The sequence below is a fragment of the Haliotis rubra genome, unplaced genomic scaffold, assembly GCF_003918875.1.
Source record: "Haliotis rubra isolate DU_JTF1 unplaced genomic scaffold, ASM391887v1 Scf429, whole genome shotgun sequence".
In the NCBI taxonomy this organism is placed as follows: Eukaryota; Metazoa; Mollusca; class Gastropoda; order Lepetellida; family Haliotidae; genus Haliotis; species Haliotis rubra.
In genome coordinates, this window is record NW_025767112.1 from 833,542 (window position 1) to 849,233 (window position 15,692).

Below are 15,692 nucleotides of genomic sequence, written 5' to 3' on the forward strand. Positions count from 1 at the left end.
GCCAGAAACACTATTTATTGGAAACTACTCCGTTCACAGTGGTACAGCAGAATGCGTGACAAATAAAGTGCACGAAGTACTTGCAGAATGGAATATTCCTCTTGAAAAGGTTATTGGACTGGGTTCAGACGGTGCAGCCGTTATGACAGGGAAGAGAAGCGGTGTTGGTCTTAGAATGAATGAAGGGGGTTCCCCTTACATGATCCACGTGCATTGTATTGCACTTAGGGTGGCACTGGCGTCTGCAGACGCTGCAAAAGTATCTAAAACAGTAGCAGAATATCGACGGACACTGAATGACATTTATAAACTGTAGGAATATTCAGCAACTCGGTATAACCGATTACGCGAATTATCGCAAGTTTCGGAGGATTCAGACTTTTCAAGTTTAAAACAACCATGCAGTGTCAGATGGTTGTCTGTGGGAAACGCCGTCAAAAGTGCAAAAAAACAATTGGCCAGCCCTCGTTATGGAAATTGAAGAGGAGGCCGCCAACAGAAATAACAGTGCAGCTGTTAATATTCAGAAGAAGATCCAAACGTATTCGTTCATTGCCACCACTTACATGCTCTCGGATGTCTTGTACTACATGGACAAGTTGATAAAGATATTTCAGAAAGAAAATCTCAACATTGGCATGGTTATGCCAATGGTAAATTCGACTTGCATTTCACTGATGGAGTTGATAACAACTCCAGGCGAAAGTGAGAAGTATTTCACAGAAAATCTCCAGAAAGGATATTTCAGGGGCGTGAAACTCAAGCACGCAGATGCTGGTTCTATTAAGTGCATTTCAAAACATGAGAAAAGGATTTATTGAAGAACTATGCAGTATGATTTCCAGAGGAGAGTTTACATGTTTTGACATGCCTTGATAAGGTTCTGAACCCCATTCGTTTTCCTGAATCACAAGACGACATTGTCACATACACCGGGATTCCCTTGACATGTTGATAACTCAGTTCAGCCCTGTGATTGGGCCGAGAGGAAAATGATGTCACAGGCGTTGTCAATGGCGACCGTGCTAGGAAAGACTTCAGCCATTACAAAACAACTGTCCGTGGTCTCGCACCACTTCACTGGAAACAACTTGTCGTGCCATTATTATGGAATATGGTGACATTTACCCAGACTTTGCTGTGTTGGCAAAGATTGCCATGACAATCCCAGTGAGCAGCGTGGCTGCAGAGAGGGGTTCAGCCTCCAAAATCTGGTTCACAATCCCCGACGCAATTGACTGTCACAGGATCGGGTTGAATACTCTCATGACATTAAACATGCACGCAGGAGAAAAGAACATCGAAAAAGCAAGAGTCATTTTCCGAAATAAAAACAGAAAACTCTAAAAGGTATGGTTTTATTGTCTTTATTGAATTAAAGTATCATTGCATAACTCTTATATAAATTGTGACCGCCAGATTGCGTACAGGACCGGAAAATGAAATGATCGCCGGACACTGTGGCCGGTAAAAAAAAATACCCAGCCGGAAACACTGCTGTCCACCCTGAAATATAGACTTGCGCGTGGAGACATCGATATGTTGTACTACTTAGATAGAGTATCTCATGGAATGAAACTTGCTTTTGTAATATGTGTAATATGAATTGTGACTCCTGGGTGCTTTATAGTGATATTGATAAAAAAATTAATGTGTTACAAAGTAACAATGTCATAATTGAATTGTACATATAACAGAATACATGACTGCATATATTTGTTCATTGTAATGTTTGGTACAGTGTTTGATATATTTTTCTGATATGTTTCATCTTGTGATTAATTGTGGCCATACCAAATACATTATGTCATGAAATGTCAAATATACGTTTAGACCTATTTCATTTCTTTTCCACCTCAAATTTTCGTATGAACCTTGTGCCTGTAAAAACATAGACTGGCCTTTGTTTGAGATCACTAGGCCTTGAAGGAAATCCCTCCAAGCTAACTCATGCGTTTGTACAATTCTACTTCATGGGAACTAACCACTCATATCCCTCGTCAGCAGAGCATGTTTCCACAGCATTTATAACATCAGCAAAGTGCATTACATTCTGGATACACCTACTGCCAAGCTGTTGATACAGTGTCTTGTGTCATCCAAGATTGATTACTGTAATGCAAATCTTCCAAGCAAAGCCACCTGCAAGCTACAGAGGATTCAGAAATCGGCATGTTGGTGTATCTCCAAGATCCCTAGATCACAACACCAGTTCTCAAAGCCTTGCATTGGCTCCCTGTCTCCTCTCGCATTGTCTGCAGGATTTGCTGCATGACTCATGATTGTCTCTTCAATGACAGTTATCCATCATATCTAAAGGACCTGATATCCCTTTACGCTCCAGAACGCTCACTCCGACTGTCCAATCATCACCAACTAAATCAACTTCTATCCACCTCTGTGTTGTCTGATTGCACCTTTTCAGTTTGCAGTCCCATGTTCTTGAACTCTCCACCTTCAGAATTAAGGACCACTATATACAAGGAGGATTTTAAGTGTCTCCTCAAAACCCACCTCTTTCGCATTGCCTTTCACTAGACTCCATGGATTTTGTCTGTACATTTGTTCCTTGACTTTTTCTGATTTTGTCTAAGCACCAGTGAGCACCTATTAATGGATACTAGGTGCTAGATAAATCCATATTGTTAAACTTATCCTATCTCACGTTTGCACCTCTCTCTTGCTTCGACCTTTAGTGGAACAACTGTAATTTTCTTCTCCATAGGCCTCTTTGTCCATTCTCCTGTGCACTCCATGCTGCTCTCCTTGATTAGCTTCCTTGTCCCTCATGAAGCTTGCAGCATGCTCCCCTAAAAGCCCATGTGACTACCTCTGAATGATCATTCTTGTCTTGGACTCAACGTCGTAAACTGAGTAGTTAGGAGGCTGGGCGGGCATCCATCACATTAGATAGGATAAGTATATAAATATACAATTTATATTAAATTTTTCAAATTTTTCAACTTACCCCATGGTTGGACGCCCGGCCACAGATTATCCTTCTGTTTGGACAGTGCGAACAGCTGGTTACAGGAGCTGTGTGGACTGATGACCACCGTAGATAGCGATGTACAAGGGAAGCCTGTTGTGCTGAATGCATCTCCTATGCTTGTAATGGGTTCTCCAGAACCCCTCTGCTTACTTAGCACAACGACTCCCAGGGAGTAGGCCTCGCCTCACCACGATTTACAGGGTACCCCGTTATTGAAGTCTTGCAACTGGAATCGGGCAAGCCCCTGCTTCGAGAAGGCCCCTGCAGACACCAGCCGTGGCAAGTGAAAGAGAAGCACAACTCAGCAACTCCAAGTTTTAGCGTTCAGTTCTGGGACAGCATCAAATTGACCATTACTCCTTTGCATAAGCTTAGGATGTGCCGGCAACTTTAGGAGGCAGAACACAATGAAATCCACTGGAATTCGGGAGTGACACACTTCACTGACATAACTGCTCCGTGTAGTAGAGGTCAGTAAGCGTGAATGTCGAACAGCTCTGCATCGTCATACTGATTGTGATTCAGGTCCATAGGGCCATGCTTGGTGGCTGTATTCCGATGCCTTGGTATGGAAGCCAAGTGAAGTAGTTCTTAAACTCATAAGATGAGAACAAAAGATGTCACTGAGATCCAGTTCTGACTTATGTTCCATATATAGAAGGAAGTAGTAATGCACAAGCGAAACCGTCCCTCCGGGATGAGGATGTATTACTTGTACATCTTATAGTATTAAGAGTAGTACAAGAAAATTACCAAGTTCTTCCAGGAAGTCTGTGAAGCTGTGTTGTGTGTAAACCAGGTAAACCAGGCAATATCTGAGGACCATTTTGTGATACTTCATTCAAAAATGAAAAATGACTTGAACAACATACCAGACTTATCCTAGACTATCCATATTAGTTACATCATCCCCAGAATAGAGTGAGTGAGTTTAGTTTTATGCCACTTTTTAGCATTATTCAAGCAATATCACGTTGGGGGACACCAGAAATGGGCTTCACACATTGTACCCATGTGGGGAATCGAACCTGGGTCTCCGGCCGACAAGCAAATGCTCCCCAGAGCAGAAGAATATTCAGCATGAGAGTGCCTTGGGAGAAGGGTTCAACACCCGGACAGCCTCAGGTAACACATTGGGGAGATGTGGGGTTCATCATCCCCAGAGCAGAAGAGTGGTCAGACAGAGAGTGCTTAGGGAGAAGGGTTCAACACCCGGACAGCCTCAGGTAACACATTGGGGAGATGTGGGGTTCATCATCCCCAGAGCAGAAGAGTGGTCAGACAGAGTGCCTAAGGAGAAGGGGGTAATACCCAGACAGCCTCAGGCAACACATGGTGGAGATGTGGGTTACATCATCCCCAGAGCAGAAGAGTGGTCAGACAGAGAGTGTTTAGGGAGAAGGGTTCAACACGCGGACAGCCTCAGGCAACACATGGTGGAGATGTGGGGTTCATCATCCCCAGAGCAGAAGAGCAGTCAGACAGAGTGCCAAAGGAGAAGGGTGTAATACCCAGACAGCCTCAGGCAACACATGGTGGAGATGTGGGGTTCATCATCCCCAGAGCAGAAGAGTGGTCAGACAAAGAGTGCTTAGGGAGAAGGGTTCAACACCCAGACAGCCTCAGGCAACACATGGTGGAGATATGGGGTTTTCATCATCCCTAGAGCAGAAGAGTGGTCAGACAGAGAGTGCTTAGGGAGAAGGGTTCAACACGCGGACAGCCTCAGATGTGGGGTCCATCATGCTCAGAGCAGGCGCTAACGCCTCCAACCTTATAATCAGGTGAAATTTCTCTCTATATAAACTTGGAATATTGATAATAGCTTTCAGCCAATGATACTTAGTCTCTTTGTATTTTGGCAATTCCAAATGACCAATGGACATACCTGTAACAAATTAGGAGCCACGTGACCATGTGTGTAAACCAAAATAATTGTACCGCTTTGCTTCATAGTAAATGTGGAAATCAAGTTTTCTATAAATCTCTAATTTAAACACATTCTGTGTTCTTACTGATCAAAAACCTTAAACTAATACACTTTCTATTGAAAACAATTTTACACACGTAATAGAGCACACTTGCAGTGGCTCAGTGCGTAATTTTGAATTGCAGAATCGGAAAATACGTTTTTCCATTTCAGTAGCAATCATTAGCTTTTCCTGGAATTTAGCGAAAGACAGCGTAAATGTTATACCATCTCAGTAGTCGCTGTGCGAACCCATGCTCGATTATAGATGCTGGCATGACAGAGGCAGTTCTGAACAAGTCTTACACATGGAAACGAATTGGATTTGGACTCAGTATGGGGATGGGTGACTTTTTTGGCTGGAGTGCAGTGGACTTTACTGGGTGCAGCCTGTTGCAAGCAATAATCATGCTAGAGTGCTACTGCCTGTTAGCACTGTCTCGCTATATCGCTATAATAGTTCCGTCTGCCTTCGCCTACAATCTGCGATCCTTAGGTTTAGGGTTAGTGTATGGCACCCTTTCCAATCCTTAGGGAGCTGACACATCTTTAGAGGCAAACAACCCTTTACGATCCTTGAAGGGGTACCATTCACATGATTTTTACAAACAAGCGGGGAATCGGGGGAATATGTCATCTTTTTGATGACTTGTTACCATCTGCCATAAAACACAAACAATATAACCATGTTTCCTCCGTCCATCGCTAGTACTTCATTTCCAGACATGGTTAGACATGATTAGTACCTTTGATATGAAATGTCATATACTGGAAATGAGAGTACCGTATTTGCGATGCGAGTGCCAATCTCTAATAGAGGCAAGTCTCTAATAGACGGAGGTATGGTCATTGTGATGCTCTTGAAATCAGCTTCACCCCTTCTAATCATATCACATCCTTCTCATAAAGTTCTTATCTATTCAGGTGCCTCCAACGTTGCCTTTTTAAAGGCTTTTCTTGTTTGGAACAGACAATGGCTTCATGCAAATTAGTGTGTGATGATATTGTATTACAAAGGACACTTTTTAAATGCCCATTTTGAAATTAAACTTAGCTTCATTATAAGTGATAGCTGACGTAAAACATAATACTTTTAATACTGAAACTATCAAGGATGTAGCTACCATGGAGTCTCACAATCACTATATAAAGAAACAGGTAGGAGGGGTCGTCTCAAAAGCAAAACCATGATGGGTGTCGCAGACGGTGGTTGGGGTCAGGCTGGGGAATAGAGATATCAGCTAAGATAATCCTTTAGGGGAATTAAACTGGGGAAGCAAACAGCATGTCATAACAATTTACAAACAAAATCCAGTCCGGCAGATCTTCGGGTGGTCATGCCACCTATATATTTTGAGACATTTAATACGATGGCTGATTTAGGCTTTTCTGTGGGTATTATACTCTTTAACATATTTCAACATAAACATTGTGAAAGAAAGACATGTAAGATGTTAATCAACTGTTACGGTAAATAATTTGCCATGACAAAAGGTTTAAGAATCCCCTTTGAACCAGCAAAATAGAACACAGACAAGTCTAAAATATTCTATAATATATTGAACAAACAATGAGCAAGCTACAATGAATGACGATACAGATTTCTAGTACAATGCAATTGAGTCACAAATCTAAAATATTGGGTTACAAATACAAAATACGAACTCACCAGAGTCTTGACATTTACAGTGAGAGCAGATATACTGATTGAAGGTTGTTTACAATGACAAGAGGCAAACAAGGTCAGTCTTGAAATGTTGAGAAACTCAACGATGGAAGACAGATGTGCATAAATCCAGCCATGTCAAAAGTCCCAACACAACAACCAGCTTTTATATAGTTCTCGAGCATTCTAGCAAAGCTAGGTTCCATCATTATTGTCTCAAAATGATACCGAATCATGTGGAACACACGGCATGATGAATCAACAAGTTGCCAAGGGAGGCAACTCTGAAGCACTATCTCAAAAGTTGTACCGCTACAAATACTATTGCCATCGAACATATATGATGCGAGATGCAAGCCAAACCCAACACTCAAAACTTTAAACAGTGTGACCCATAATAACTATCACGTAATCAATGATAATACAAATTACAAAAAACACTCTCTCATAACACAACAGATGAAACATATTCAACACACAAAAAAAAGCATAAAATATCTTTGAGATGACCCATTGTAGGCAGCACATGCATTTCATGCCAGTTGAGTCGACGGTCCGTTGTCATACCTGGCTGAGTGGCCTAATTGCTATCTATAGTCTGATCTATTGTTTTCAGCAGCTATTCAACTTTTGCCGATTTTACGAGTAAACATGCTTTTCTGGATATCCTATTACGCATCCCACTGAACGGCCAGTTAGGCCGATGTTGGTTATTTCGACATACTAGTATGCAATTTGCAGTTGTGTACATTTTAGGGATATAGAGTAACAGCCTAAAAACAGTTTTTTTTCTATTTCTGACAATACTTTAGTATGCTTATTAGTTTTATTGTTTGGCTTATTTTTGCCATAATCATCTGTAGCTAGAGGGAAGGTGTAATATGTAGCTGAGTTACAATGTAAGTAGCAGGGGAATAGTAAAACTGGAGCTTCTTGCAATCTATACCCCATTTTTATATTGTGCCACTCATTCAATCACTCACTCACTCACTCGAATGGGGACTTTCTGATTAAACATGTTAGTTTCTGCTTAACTGGATATTTCCTCATGGTAAGCATTTTATGCAGGTCTGGACTTAGTGGATGTGGGCCTGGATGATGTCACACTACGTTTGAGCAAGCAGGCAGTGCGAAGACACTTACAGTTTGCATTACAGGCTCTTGTTGCAGTATTTGGTAAGTACAAATTTACAAACAAATGAAGCTTATAGAATACTGTCGTCACATGATTGTGATCTGTTTTTTTGTTTCTAGATTACATTTTTATAACTTGATTAACACACGCACGCCTATCTCTTATTGTTCAAACCAATGTAGTTTTATTGTAAGTATTCTTTTTTATATTTAGAATATAACTTTTTTTTAAACTTAATCATTCTCACATTTCTGCTTAGATTACAAAATTAAATGTAGAAATTGTACTCTTCATGATTCCCAGCCTTATAAACATCATACAAACTCATTCAAAAGCATGGAACATGTTCTGGATGAGCCCATGCCTTACCCAATCTAGTCATCCTCTTTCTTCGTGTGTTCATTATGTTTGATTTAACAACCTTGTTGGTTTTCCTGTCTATACAGCCACTGTTAACTGGAGTGTCTTAACAGGAAAGTTTGCCAAGCACACTGTTTCACTTTCCGACAATGATCGTTGCTTAAGTTTCCTTCCTTGTGATGAGTGCAAGCATATCAACAAGTTCAATAAGTATCTCAAGAAATGTCAGAGGCATGAAATCTGTTAGCAATCTAGAGCATCCCCTGCCCCTATTACTCCCAATATAGTGAAAATGTTGCTGAATTATTGCATAAACATTCCCTCTAGTATGTATTTTTACCCCTATTTTCTCACAAGAATTCAATAAAGAAACTTTTAGTGGTATGTGAGTTGGTTATAAGTTCAGAGTTACTCCCCTTTGGGCAGGAAATCTGACAGGAAGTTCCTCCTTCACTTCTCAATTTTTCTTTTGTGTCAATGTGACAACACCTATCAGTGATCAGAGAAAGATTCCTCAGTGTTTTTCACATTGGATCGTATTTAGTTCATTCTTCGATCATACTTCATCTTTGTGTGTGTTATTCCATAGGATTCTGTGAGTTCAAGTCAAGACTTATTTCTCAATAAGGCCACTGTAACTATCTCCGATTCTAACGAATCCTCGGTTTTGACGGATAGAAGTCGCAACCGTATGGTTGTGAGACCCTCTAGCAGGGGTTGAGTGATGACCTGATCAGGCAGATGCAATCATGCAGGGGACCACAGGATTTGAAAGGTTCCAGTTGATCACAGGAAAGATTGTGTGATTGATCACAAGGATTGACAGTCAAATTGGGACGGACTGAAGTGATAAGACCTTCACTTATATAATAATAGTAGATTTGTATTGCGCTTTTCCATACTTGGATATTATGCTCAAAGCACTTGAGGGATCATAGGAATGATTGTGTGAATGATCATAAGGATTGACGGTCCAATTGGGACAGACTGAAGTGTTGAGACCTTCACTTGAGGGATCACAGGAATGATTGTGTGAATGATCACAAGGATTCATGGTCAAATTGGGACGGACTGAAGTGATAAGACCTTCACTTGAGGGATCACAGGAAAGATTGTGTGAATGATCACAAGGATTGATGGTCAAATTGGGACAGACTGAAGTGTTGAAACCTTCACTTATAGGAATGATTGGGAGCATTGGCATTCCAATGTGAGTGAGTGAGGTTAGTTTTACTCCGCACACAGCAATATTCCAGCTATATGGTGTCAGTCTGTAAATAATCGAGTCAGGACCAGACAATCCAGTGATCAACAGCATGAGCATTGATCTGTGCAATTGGGAACCGATGACATGTGTCAACCAAGTCAGCGAGCCTGACCAACCGATCCCGTTAGCTGCCTCTTACGACAAGCATAGTCGCCTTTTGTGGCAAGCATAGGTTGCTGAAGACCTATTCTACCCCTGGTCTTCACGGGTCTCCAACACCCGAGAGGATCAGCAATCATAACAGAAGCACTTGACATGATCAGTTCATCTTCTCTGAGAACAGAGTATCATAGGATGGATCAACTTAAAGATCAGGATTTCCAGTAGGATCTGACCTCAGCTAAATTGAAAAACATACTTGAAGTCTGTCATCCTTCTCCTAAAAGGATGTTATTTGTGACACTGTCAAGTAGATATTGGATGGTTCAAAACTTCAGCTTCAACTTGGCGAACTTGGGAACACACTCTTTGAAATCTCTCTCCATCCTGTCTTTTTGATGCACATTCAGCATTGAGGACAGGAAAATGACAAATGCTGATGCACACTCAGCATTGAGGACAGGGAAATGACAATTGTTGATGCACACTCAGCATTGAGGACAGGGAATTGACAAATGCTGATGCACACTCAGCATTGAGGACAGGGAAAAGACAATTGTTGATGCAGGGATAAGATGTACACTTCAAGCTTAGTATAATGTTGATAATCCTGTCAGCCAGAGAGACAAAAGCTGTGACATTCAGCATATATTCACAGACAATAAAGTGCCTGTTCTGGCAGCAATTGCACTAGCATAATTGAACAATACAAAAAGGCCTGCTCATGTTGAACCAGGGATAGAGACTATAAGACCTGTATGGATGAGTTCGGCCAATCTTCTAGCAAAAAATAGAAGCAGACAATAAAGAAGGCTAGGTGCAGGTTCCCTCTGACTCATAACTTAACAAGGACCATCTAATACATTGACAGACCCACTGATGCACGTTCAGTCAATTGCTTCAAGAGTAACTTCTTTGAGAGGCCTTTTAGAAGTTGTCAAGGGGATCAAGGTTATTTTATCTCCTAAGCCTATCACCACCTAATTAAAGATCACCAGTAATCCACCCATACCTCGTCCAACTGGCTTCTATGCTCCCTTTTGTGTATTGTAATCACAACCAATCAATGTGTACATCAACCTACTCTCTTCAACTCACGATTACCATCTCAGTGTACATCAACTCATCTATTGTATAAACTCATTCTGCATATTGTTTTAATCACTATCACTCTGTACATCAACCTACTCTGCTCAAATCACTAATTAGCAATCAAATGTATATCAACCTTGTCAATTGTATATACACACTATGCAGCTATGTATATATTCTTCTTGTTACAACTCTTACTTGCTTGATAATGGTCTTAGTACCTACACCAAAACGTCGCACTCATTGCAATAAAGAAGTTGACTATCCATAGAACTTGGTTTTTGCTTCAAGAGCAGCAGTCATCAGGAGTTTGTCAATTCATCCCTTATCTGGATTCATTGATTCCTCTGTCTTTTCCTGATCCTTCCTGTAGATTTAGCGATCCCTCACACTGCTTTGCTGATCCCCCCCAATAAATTCAGTAGTTCCTCCTGGATTGTCCATCATTCCTAGTTCAACAATCCTTCAAGAAAGAGATCAATCATTTCATCATGCAAGTTTCATCCCCCCTTCTTCTAAAATGTCAGTACAGCACCATTGATTGTGACATCTCTGCTGTTAACATCAACAAGTTGTAATTCTACTTTGACATCATAAGATCTGATATTTCCAGCTACATTCAACAGCCCTGTCTACATTATGTAGCCAGCTTCCACCTGCCTAGCCTAGTTTATTCTAGCCTCCTACGATCTCCAGGCAGGACCTTATTATGACATAAGGAATTTTGTGGATATCAACTTCTTTATTATGAGGAACACAACGTTTCGGAATATTATGCTTACGCCTTCATCAGGTAAATGAATGGTATGAGGCAGAGAACATATGTACATGTAAAAACAACAAAAGTAATAAGACAACGAAGATGCAGGCTAAACAATGGAAGCCAACAGTTCCATGGCATTGATGTGTGATTGGCCAAATAGAATCCAACACTTAACTATTAAATTGTGTTGATAGGCGATGAACAGTGGACAGCTAGAATCCTGGATTAAATTAAATGGACTAAGGGCAGATGGGAGGTAGGGGGTAATAGCACTAATAGAAATTGATAAATTGAGGCAAGAACAAAAATAATTAGCATGGACATTGATAAAGATGACAGACAACAATACACAATGATCAAAGAAAGCCCAGGCGCTGCTCGGTAGGTGTTTCTCTGGTCATAGTTCATGGCTGGCTAAGTGTCTCCTTATCATATGTCAATGGCTTCTTGCAGTTTTCTTTGTCGCCAGTTGTTGTTGGTGGATAGGACTTTTGTGACTTCCCACATGATGTGATGATCTTGATAAGCATATACCCGAAATGCGTTCCTCATTATAAAGAAGCTGACATCCATAAAACTCTCTTCCTTATGTGTATCACTTCTAAATGCCATTCAAAGACCTTATTATGACAGATCATTGACCTACTCTGTGATTTGTCGATCCCTCCTCAACCAGTCGAACCCATTTCATGGGAATATTGAGGTTATGGACTTTGAGGATGTCCTTCACATTGATTAATGCACAACAATGTGATCCACTGTCTTCTCATAGTAGATTATGCATTTCTGCATTAATTGCCGTCACCTTCTCCTCAACACCTTTCAAATGGTGAATCTACACCCTATGAAGATGTTTAACTCATTAACGCCGAGAGCCGCATTATGTGTGATAAATTAATTAGCTCCTCAGAGCGAGGGACATGTATATACATCAGTTAATTAGCAGTTTCTCACAGTGAGAGAAGAATATGTGCGTCAATAGAAAGCACCTCTTATTTAGCGAGTGATGCACATGTGTGTCCTTATTTTTTTATTATCGCAATATAACTATTATTTCAACCAATTTAGAAGCACTGAGCAAAGATTAGCATTTCTTATGAGAGATGCTACCTTTAGTGTTGATCACAGAAAGTATTTAGAGTTTTTTGATAGCAATTACTAATCATCATCATAGACTTATACAATGTTTGGTAAATAAGCCCATGTCGGTGAGAAAAGGGATTATGAGATGTTTTTTACAGATGTAAGTGTTTGGTACTCTTCTTGGGAGTGGGCACTAAATACTTTTAATGCACATTGATTGAATCAAAGTAATTGTTTAGAGGTGCCAAAAGACTATATTTTCTTCAACTGCCTAATAAATACGAAACAAGATATGAAATTTCAAGGACATGCAAAGAATTCAAACAAAATAGAATACTTTGAATTTATGTTTTAGGTATCATTACATTGTCTTATTTTATATAATAAATCGTAAACACTCATAACTATACATCCAAGCTCGAAGAGATTAAACATAAACTAAGTTACCAATTTAAAGCTTACTGAATTTTAACTATTTCTTTCTCATATCAATAAAGTTGATAGTGTTACATAAAGTGATAACTCGCGCCTTTGCATAGACACATTATATATGTATGTGTCATTGTTACCTCTATTCCCATAAATTATTGAGAAAATCTTTGTTTCCTAATACTGACAATAGAATTGTAAAATAGGTGTTACATTATGTAGTAAGGTACTCAATATAGGAGGCAACTCTTGTAGGCTTAACAATGAACCTTACTACATCAAGAGTTATCTCCCCGGTATAGCAGACGGCTTCCTTTGTTGACATGGCAGATTTGACAGCAGAAGAGAAAAAAAGAAAGCTGGTTGTAGATGATTTTGAAAGGGGTGTGACTAATGCAAAAGAGTTAGCTGGTAGACATGACATTCCTCTGTCTGCAGTATACAGAACTTTGAAAAGTATTCGGTCAGGAGCCGGGATTGAGCACAAGAAAGGGCTTAAGAAAGTTCAGTACTACAGATAGCCGGCGACTTGGTCAGGTTGTGAGTAGGGGAAAGTTGAAAAGCATTGAGAATGTCAGAAATGAGAATTGCAAAGACTTAAGTGGGTGAAAAAGCGAGGAATTCCCTTACCATTGCTGAAACTGTTGTAGGGCTCACAGAAATCAAGATTGTGATAATGTTTTCTTTTCTGATGAAAGTTCTGTCTGGCTTTTTCCAATCTGTGTGAAAATTTGGACAAAAGACTCCGTGAAACCTATCTACCAATGCCCAAAACATAGCCCGAAAGTGGAGTGACGCCGTTGTGTATTTTCACTGGATATTTGATGAAGGAACGATATGCTGACATCTTAAATGGTCACCTCCTTCCAACAGTCCGAACACTGTATGAAAGATAATTGGATTTCCAGCATGATAGCGACCAAAAACACATAGTGGACTACACAAAACAGTGGTTGTCAGACGAAAATGTTCAAGCTTTAGACTGGCCCAGCCACAGCCCAGATCGTAACCCTATTGAGAATGTGTGGGGACTAATGAAGGACAGAGTAAACCAAAAATGACTTAGAAATATTGAGGATATGAAGAAAGAAGTGGTCGAGTATTGGGATATACTGTCACACGGTTTCCTACTTACTTTGATCAGTAGTCTACCTAGGCGCGTTCACTCGTGTATTGCAGGGCAAGGAGCTCTCACAAAGTACTGAAAAGACACTTAGACTGTAAGAAAATCATAATGTATCTCAACATATTCTGTTAGCAAAACTTCTGTAGTTTATATACATGTATTAGATATTTGCCAAAACAACTCTCAATAATTTCTGGGAATACTATATTACAACACTGAAGTCTTTTACTATGTTTGTTACAAAACACAGTTCGTAATTCAAAATTCTTAGACATAGATAGAAGTAATGTCATAAGTGATTTATTACATGTAAACTAGGGTTGCAACGATTCACCCAGATCTCGATTCGATTGGATTTTTGATAGTGGAGCCTCAATTTGATCATTTTCGATTCTACATACAAGTAAAAACATCAGACTCTCAGAGTCCATCGTCACCTTGCAATGTCTACTGACAACAATTTTCATGGCTGAAGTGAATAAAAGATATTGGAAAATGGATAACTAGCCCATCGTCAACCAATCACGTTTCGCCTTTTTTCAGTACTTGAAACTGCTCAATTTGGAGTCAAAATTATGTTCTGGCTGTGTGGATGTAATTTAAATAGGTATTCAAATATCGAATCAAAATAGTGATAATGGTTATCGAAAATGGAAACTAAGGTGTCAGATTCGATTTTCGATGAATCAAACCGAATCGTTGCATCCCTATTGTAAACCATATAAAGTATTTCAAGCATTTTGTGAATGGCTGTGAATTGTAATTTTTCTATGCAGTTTACGTGAGTATTGTGTAACAAACTTTTGTATTTGATAGCTGTATATTTATGAATATTTTGAAAACATGTGTTTTGAAATGTTAAAATGTTGTCATGAAATATCAAAAATCTACTGAATTATCTTGGCACCTCGCTGTAGTTATCTTATTTGGTATTATCATGTGTATCAGTGAACTCAGTCTCTATTGATCCATCCATTCAATCATGCTATAGTTTATAGAATATATTAATTCAGTATCGTGTCGCTTTTTGAATTCTATAATACATGTATGTAGTAATGTAACTATTAGCGTGACTGAATTGACACGTAATGCTCCCTTAACTACCGGATGTAAACAACTGCTCCCTGTGTACCCCAATGCATGATGGCACTATCACGTCATCAGGCCATGTGCTTCCCGCCCAAGTATGTATGCTCCAGCCGACTGCAATAAAGCTGCTGCTCTCCAAGTCGTGTCATGTGCTTTTGGGGAATGTTACGATACCACAATGTACTTTGATTTGAATATTCATTCATTCATGCCAAGGTCCAGATGATATTTGCGTGTATGGCAAACCATTATGTTTTATGTACAGTGAAGCCCCGTTAGTCCGGACTCCAAAATCCGGAAGTCTCGGCTCGTGGACGATTTTAGCTTGTTACTAATCTATGACTATTTAATTTGCCTCGATAATCTGGAAATTCGGTTTCCGGAACCGGACAGTAAGTAGCTGTAACCAATCAGTAAAATAAACAGTAAATTGCTTCACAGTCCGGATGCTGTAAGTCGTGTTCAAGAACCATAACAACACCCCCCTGGCGATGTTTACTTAACTGGCCATAAACAAATAAAAACTCGGTGTCATGGAGTTGACAAGATGAACTCTTGTTAACTTTTGAGAAATGTCTATTAAGGATTCTTGTTTTAATTAGACATTAAAAGCTCCCACCTG

At 39.9% G+C, this 15,692-nt stretch overlaps 1 protein-coding gene and 2 long non-coding RNA genes across 3 annotated transcripts in view; 1 reads left to right on the forward strand and 2 right to left on the reverse strand.

Annotated features, from left to right (window-relative positions):
• LOC124288909 (tetratricopeptide repeat protein 28-like) overlaps nt 1–15,692 on the forward strand; it is a 223,761-nt gene that overhangs the window by 180,964 nt on the left and 27,105 nt on the right. Inside the window, 1 exon segment of the mRNA XM_046725502.1 lies at nt 7,696–7,803. Coding sequence (XP_046581458.1) covers nt 7,696–7,803 — 108 coding nt within the window.
• On the reverse strand, nt 7,253–7,433 carry LOC124288912. Its single transcript, XR_006901549.1, has 2 exons — nt 7,398–7,433; nt 7,253–7,350 (listed from the first exon to the last, which is right to left on the reverse strand). It is a non-coding gene; the product is annotated as an uncharacterized LOC124288912 (long non-coding RNA).
• LOC124288911 lies at nt 10,735–13,971 on the reverse strand. Its single transcript, XR_006901548.1, has 3 exons — nt 13,794–13,971; nt 11,363–11,364; nt 10,735–10,745 (listed from the first exon to the last, which is right to left on the reverse strand). It is a non-coding gene; the product is annotated as an uncharacterized LOC124288911 (long non-coding RNA).